Source organism: Penaeus japonicus, unplaced genomic scaffold, assembly GCF_977035675.1.
Source record: "Penaeus japonicus unplaced genomic scaffold, GWHDUDI00000001_assembly GWHDUDI00000008, whole genome shotgun sequence".
NCBI classification, from domain to species: domain Eukaryota; kingdom Metazoa; phylum Arthropoda; class Malacostraca; order Decapoda; family Penaeidae; genus Penaeus; species Penaeus japonicus.
Genome location: NW_028234410.1, coordinates 7,978,829 through 7,986,328, shown reverse-complemented (window position 1 = coordinate 7,986,328; position 7,500 = coordinate 7,978,829). Strand labels below are relative to the sequence as shown.

Here is a 7,500-nt window from a genome sequence, read left to right as displayed (position 1 = left end):
TTATTCTGTTCCGTCAAATTATATCACACCAAGATGGAAATGAACGATTTTAATGAACTAAAAGCCATGCAGATTATCAGTGAACAAAAGGTGGAAACCCCCATCAGTGCATGACTTGCCTTGTTTACATGAGGAAATGCCTGTGCGAACAGAATGACGAGGCTTTTTCTCGCTCCGCCAATGAACAGGTGAAATTGTGTACAGAAGCAAGCTCGCCCTAAAACTATGTTTGGTCATGTAAGGCAAACATGAGAAAATAGAAATGGAAGAAAAATGAAATAAAATATATGGAATAAGAAAAAAATAGAATGAGATAAACAAACAAGATGTAAAACTAGAAGTATTCAGAGAGCGAAGACCTCCGTTAAAGGACACAAAAATCCAATTTCCAAATACATAAGTTTACCATAAATATCTAAAAGGAGACGGATTTCCTGCTAGAGCCATTTTCTATAGTGGATCACACCGTCGACGAATCAATAAGGTGGATTTTAGATACAGATGTGGATCTGATCCACCACCAAAAATGCAATCAACTGATTCTTAGATCATGAACAACTCGCCTACAATATAACTGGGTGGCTTTATATCATGGTTAACACACACACACAGTATCACCACAATTGATAACCTTTCGCACAAACAGGCAACCAAACAACAAGAATAAAGGATGGAAAGAATAACCTTAATCGAGGTACAAAAAAAGAGGTAAAAAATCCACTTTGTTAAATTTGATCTAGTTTATGTACACTGTATATTCTAAAACATATAACAATAGAAAGACTTACCAAAAGTAAGAGATCGTGTAAAGGGCGGGGACTGTGAGTGCCACTTGTAGCCAGTACCAAGTCCTCACCAGGTAAGCAATACCAGGTAGTACCATATAGCCGAGAGCCCACGGTACCACAAACATGACAGACACGGTAGAACGATGGCGGGATGAACATAACTCCATCACTATTGACAAAAAAAAATAAAAATAAAAATAAATAAATAGATAAATAAACAAAAAAAGATAAAAAAAATAATTGGGTACGATAGAAATTAATATAGCAAAAGCTGGATGAGAATGAATGACTTTAGAAAGCAAGAGATATAACTGGCGGGTCTCGTTTTTAATTTTTATTCTTATTTTGTCTTAGAGAGAGAGAGAGAGAGAGAGAGAGAGAGAGAGAGAGAGAGAGAGAGAGAGAGAGAGAGAGAGAGAAAGAAAGAGAGAAAAAGAGAGAGAGAGGGAGAGAAAGAGAGAGAGAGAGAGAGAGAGAGAGAGAGAGAGAGAGAGAGAGAGAGAGAGAGAGAGAGAGAGAGAGAGAGAGAGAGAGAGAGATAGATAGATAGATAGATAGAGAGAGAGAGAGAGAGAGAGAGAGAGAAAGAGAAAGAGAAAGAGAAAGAGAGAGAGAGAGAGAGAGAGGGGGAGAGAAAGAGAAAGAGAGAGAGAAAGAGAGAGAGAGAGAAAGAGAGAGAGAGAGAGAGAGAGAGAGAGAGAGAGAGAGAGAGAGAGAGAGAGAGAGAGAGAGAGAGAGAGAGAGAGAGAGAGAGAGAGAGAGAGAGATAGGGCGAGGACATAAGGGAAAAAAACAAGCATATGTGTACATGATGGTGGTGATGATGATGATGATGATGGTGATGATGATGATGATGATGATGAAGATGGTGATGGTAATGACGATGATGATAGTGATGATGATGATGATAATGATGATGATGATGATGATGGTGGTGGTGATGATGATGATGACGATGATGATAGTGATGGTGATAGTGAGGATGATGATGATGGTATTGGCAATGATGATAATGATGATAAAGTAAAATAAGAAGGACAAGCGACGGGAAGGAGACACGAGGGAAAACCCGCTAAAGTCAATTGAAGAAATGTATTTGTTCTGGCGAAATAAGCTAACAGTGAGACCGGCGGACCCTTAAAACTTTTACCCATGGAAAACTTTCTCCTTGACTCCACAATGACCTATCTCTCTCTCTCTCTCTCTCTCTCTCTCTCTCTCTCTCTCTCTCTCTCTCTCTCTCCTCCCTTACCCTTCTATTCTTTTTTATAAATAGCTCACTTTCTCTAACTTACTCTCTCTCTCTCTCTCCTCCCCTTTCCCTTCTACTCTCATGAATCTCTTTCTCTCTCTTTCTTCCCCTTCTGTTTTTTATTAATCTATCTCTCTCTCTCTCTCTCTCTTTCCCTCTATCTTTCACTCTTTCTCTCTCACTCACTCTCCGTTCTATATTTATTAATCTCTCTCTCTCTCTCTCTCTCTCTCTCTCTCTCTCTCTCTCTCTCTCTCTCTCTCTCTCTCTCTCTCCTCCCTTACCCTTCTATTCTTTTTATAAATAGCTCGATTTCTTTCTAACTCACACTCCCCCCTTTCCCCTTCTACTTTCATGAATCTCTTTCTCTCTCTTTCTTCCCCTTCTGTTTTTATTAATCTCTCTCTCTCTCTCTCTTTCCCTCTCTCTATCTTTCACTCTTTCTCTCTCTCTCTCTCTCTCTCTCTCTCTCTCTCTCTCTCTCTCTCTCTCTCTCTCTCTCTCTCTCTCTCTCTCTCTCTCTCTCTCTTTCCCTCTCTCTATCTTTCCCTCTTTCTCTCTCTCTCACTCACTCTCCGTTCTATATTTATTAATGTCTCTCTCTCTCTCTCTCTCTCTCTTTCTCTCTTCTTTCTCTCCACCACCTCCCCTCTTATCTCTATGCTTTTATGTTGTTCTCTGCTAGATATATATCTACTAATAATAGCCAATGTAACATTACCATGTAACTAAGACAAATATCAACACCGGCAACTCATGCAACCATCATATGCAAATGCGCTGGATTCAGGACAAACGCATAAGCTATTTTGAAAGTGTATCACTTTTTTAAGTTGGTGAGAACCTAAATTGAGATTTATCCTGTGTAGACTTATATGTAGTGAAGGAACAATTAACTTGGTGAAAATGAATAAAAATGAACTAATTGTGAATAAATATGTGAATAAAGATGAATGAGTTTGTAAATGAGTATACAGACAGACTGAATGAAAAAGTCTATTCACGAAAAGAAAAGTAAACGACCAACCCAAGTGCGCACATCGATTTGTTTACATTTTTATATCTTTCTAAAAAAATATATATATATTTTTCTTTTTTTTTCTTTACTTACCCAACACAAAACAGCCGAGATAAATCCCTGAAGCCATAAAGGCGATAATAGTCTTCATGATGATGTAAAACTCGACCGTAGGAGAGAGAGCCGCCAGAAACCCCGTCAAAGTGAAGAGGGTTGAGCTCAGTAGCACGACAGGACGACGGCCTATCCTGCAGTGGCAGAAGGGTCGGGCAATGCTTAGAAATTAAGAAAATAAACTGCTTAATTGCCCTTGCAATCTCAACATATCCGTAGTTGTCCTTGCAATTTTAGAATATCCGTTATCGTCCTTGCAATATATACATATCTGGAGTTGTCACTGCAATATCAAAATGCCTTAAGTGCAAGATGGATACCATCATGGTTGATATTTAGTATCATTTTCAAATCAATTTCGCCACTCGTTTTAATACTTACATATTCTAATTCTACAAAAAACGAATCTTTAAAAAATTACTCAAAGAGAAAGAATCTATCACCCCCACTCCTAAAAAACTAAGAATTAAAAACAAACGAAATGAAATAAAAGGAACGAAATTAAACCAAACTTACACATCGTAGAGGTAGCCGACCACGAGCGAACCCAGCAGTGTTCCCACTTGACTGACAGCCTGGGTTGTCGAGTACAAGACGCGGCGCTCACATACCAAGTCCCACTGACAGGACAAGGCGGATGGCGAAGGGAAAAGGGAGCTGAGGTAAGTCTGGTCAACGCTGCGTATAAGTATAGTTACCTTCCAGGTAATTTTGTACATTAATGTTTGAACTAGACAGTTGAAAAAATTAAATTGTTTTGACTTTTTAATAATTATTTTTTTATTATTATTTTTTATTTTTTATCTTTTATTTATTTTTATTTTTCTAAAGAGGAATATCAGACTAAGATGCCGAATTGTTTACAGTGATATCTGGCTGAAATGTTCAATTCAAAAATATTTAAATAATATCTAGCTAAAAGGCTTAATTCAACATTTCAATCAGGAATATTTAGGTCCAATAATCCAAGGAGCCTTATTCCAGAACTACACTCAATTGCACTGACATACACACACCTCTGTTACGACCGTTGACTCGTACTGGTTCCTGTCGAAGTCCCTGGAGGAGCACTTGACTCTTCCGACCTCTTCCTCGAGGGAAAAATCTGGACTCAAGGCGGCCCCTTCAAAGCCCAACTCGGCCGCTAAGGTATAATTGAAGTCGTACATGACGCAACTACTAAGCTGACTGCTGCTGTTTCTGGTTCGGAAATGGCAATTAAAACTCTTTTTAAAATCGAAAGTAGATTATGAAATTACTTGGGAGTAATACAGGTTTTTTGAAATTCAGATTTTGCTAATCTAGCATATGCTTCTTTTCGCTTCTAGATAGATTAAGAAAAAAAAAAAGATATATATATGTATATATATATATATATATATATATATATATATATATATATATATATATATATTATATGTGTGTGTGTGTGTGTGTGTGTGTGTGTGTGTGTGTGTGTGTGTGTGTGTGTGTTATATATATATATATATATATATATATATATATATATGTGCATATGTGTGTGTGTGTGTGTGTGTGTGTGTGTGCCTAAGTCCATATATCATATATATATATATAGAGAGAGAGAGAGAGAGAGAGAGAGAGAGATGTTTAATCGCTTTTGCGTATCATGAAGCCAGAACTTGATTCCATCATGATTACGTTATAGCCATGGCTGTTTGTACAGTATGTCACTTCTTTCACATTGTCTTACGTGAACCATACGCTACATTGTTACAATTATTCGCCACAGTTTCGAGTTCGTATTCACAAACACTATATTGATATACTTTGCTACCTTGTTCCATATCTCCGTATCCATGCATCTATTTGTCGTGTCTCGTCTTATCTAACAATTATCTCAAATCTTCGACGCATCAAGTGTCGAAACACAGTCGTCAAGCTCTCAAAGAATTGCCGAGAGCTTAAAGGTTCTGATGGATCGTAAGATGCTGATTTTTTTTTTATTTTTTTTTTTTTTGGCGAAAGTTTATTATCTGATTGATTTCAGAATGTCTCACATTACTTTATGATTTCCGTTCCTGATCATTTGGATTCGTTTAACTTTCTATTTAATTGTTCTCGAAACTGTTGAGTTCTTTTGTTTGTTTTTTCTTGGTATTTTTCTTTGCAATTGTTGAAGTTTATGTCCTTGCTCTATGCCCTGTTTTTGGAAAGACTTCACCAAAACAGTCACAGAAAATACATATTCACTGCATGAATTTCAATATTATTTAACTTCCTTGACACCAACAATTTGATTTGTTACAGAAAGATGCTACAGAGAGGTGAATCCTTCAACTAACACTGAGGGAGACATTTTCCTCATCAATTTCTTTACCTAATTTTCATAAGCAGGTAACGCACTGCTCCAAAATTCTTCGACTACATGCCTTTAGCATTTTGAACCTGTTACACTGAAACATTTTTTCTTCTTCTAGTATCTATATTTTTAGATTTTAGTGTTTTTTTAAGTATTTTTTGCTGTATTTCGATATCTAGTATCAGCTTTAGGAACAGTGAAGAGTATTCTAAAACTCCAATGAAATATGTAACTGAAAACTAATTTACCATAGCGTAACCTGTATAACCGGAGTTATACATGAATAAACTAATGAAAGAAACAGTTTGAAAAATAATAGGTAAAATAAGACCTTACTAAAGTATCTTATCAAAATATTAACCATTTACACAACTCATACGAATTGCAAATCTCAGGGAAAAACACAGTCACAGGGACACAATTCTTACCCATTTGGAATCGCTAGACTCAGAATCTGTTCCTGAGTCCAGTTGGCCTCCACCAAAGGGGCCACGTGGCACCAGTAATCTGGAGTGGCACCTAAAAACTGGTAATTGATCGTCTGCAGTGGGTTAATGAAAGTACCTGAAATAAATCCATGATTTGGATTAATGTCATGGTTGAGATTTATTATGTGCATGTTGAAGAACTGTTCTGTCACGGTTTTGTTACGTTTTGTTATGTTATGAAGATAATTGTTAGGGGATGATAGTGCATGCATAGTGCATGGCGTGAGCGATATACATCGTTATATGAAACAACAGTAGACCCTGGTCCACAATTTCAATTCGTGAATCAATTCAGTCAGCTGTTGTGATAAACTGATATGTGAACTTGCCATATATACACGTATACATAGATAGATGATAGATAGATAGATAGATAGATAGACAGAGAGATATATAGATATAAAGATAGACAGAGAAATAGATATATAGATAGATAGACAGAGAGATAGATAGATAGATAGATAAAGACAGAGAGATAGATAGATAGATAGATAGATATAGAGACAGACAGACAGATAACTAGACAAACACAAAAAGGCCATATTCCAGTTCAGCGGAAATTCTGCCAACGAGGAAGAGAGATAACACTTTATCAACATATCTAAACGGGTTGCATGCAAAGATACAAAAATGACCTCAGGAAATTGTCATGGAAAACTGCTTTAAAGTAAAAGAATAGTTGCAACAACTGAAGCAATTAATTCGCCCATTGTTATAAACTGAGATGTTAACTTGCTAAATATATATATATATATATATATATATATATATATATATATATATATATATATATAATATACATATATATATATTCATATATAATATAATATATATATATATATATATATATATTCATATATAAACATACATGTCTATATAAAGATATCATATATATATTATATATATATATATATATATATATATATATATATATATATATATATATACACATCTTTTGATCTATAGATATATAGAGAAAGAGAAAGAGAGAAAAGAGAGAGAGAGAGAGAGAGAGAGAGAGAGAGAGAGAGAGAGAAAGACGCATACACACACACACACACACACACACACACACACACACACACACACACACACACATATATATATATGTACATATAAATATGTGTGTGTATATATATATATATATATATATATATATATATATATATATATTATATATATATATATATATATATATATATATATATATATATATATTTTTTTTTTTTTTTTTTTTTTTTTTTTTTTTTTTTTTTTTTTTTTTTTTTTTTATCTACAGATATATAGATACACACACACACACACATGTGTATGCGTCTTTCTCTCTCTCTCTCTCTCTCTCTCTCTCTCTCTCTATATATATATATACATACATACACACACACACACACACACACACACACACACACACACACACACACACACACACACATACATATATATATATATATATATATATATATATATATATATATATGTGTGTGTGTGTGTGTGTGTGTGTGTGTGTGTGTGTGTGT

At 35.1% G+C, this 7,500-nt stretch overlaps 1 protein-coding gene across 2 annotated transcripts in view; it reads right to left on the bottom strand.

The window, feature by feature from the left end:
• Window positions 1-7,500, bottom strand: part of LOC122251268 (organic cation transporter protein) — a 25,365-nt gene that overhangs the window by 5,431 nt on the left and 12,434 nt on the right. For both annotated transcript variants that reach the window (XM_086539014.1, XM_086539015.1), the window contains exons 3-7: window positions 5,924-6,059; window positions 4,189-4,372; window positions 3,689-3,792; window positions 3,152-3,306; window positions 789-957 (exon numbers count right to left, since the gene is read on the bottom strand). In XM_086539014.1, the coding sequence (XP_086395140.1) occupies window positions 789-957; window positions 3,152-3,306; window positions 3,689-3,792; window positions 4,189-4,372; window positions 5,924-6,059 (748 nt within the window). The remainder of the gene's footprint in view (window positions 1-788; window positions 958-3,151; window positions 3,307-3,688; window positions 3,793-4,188; window positions 4,373-5,923; window positions 6,060-7,500) is intronic.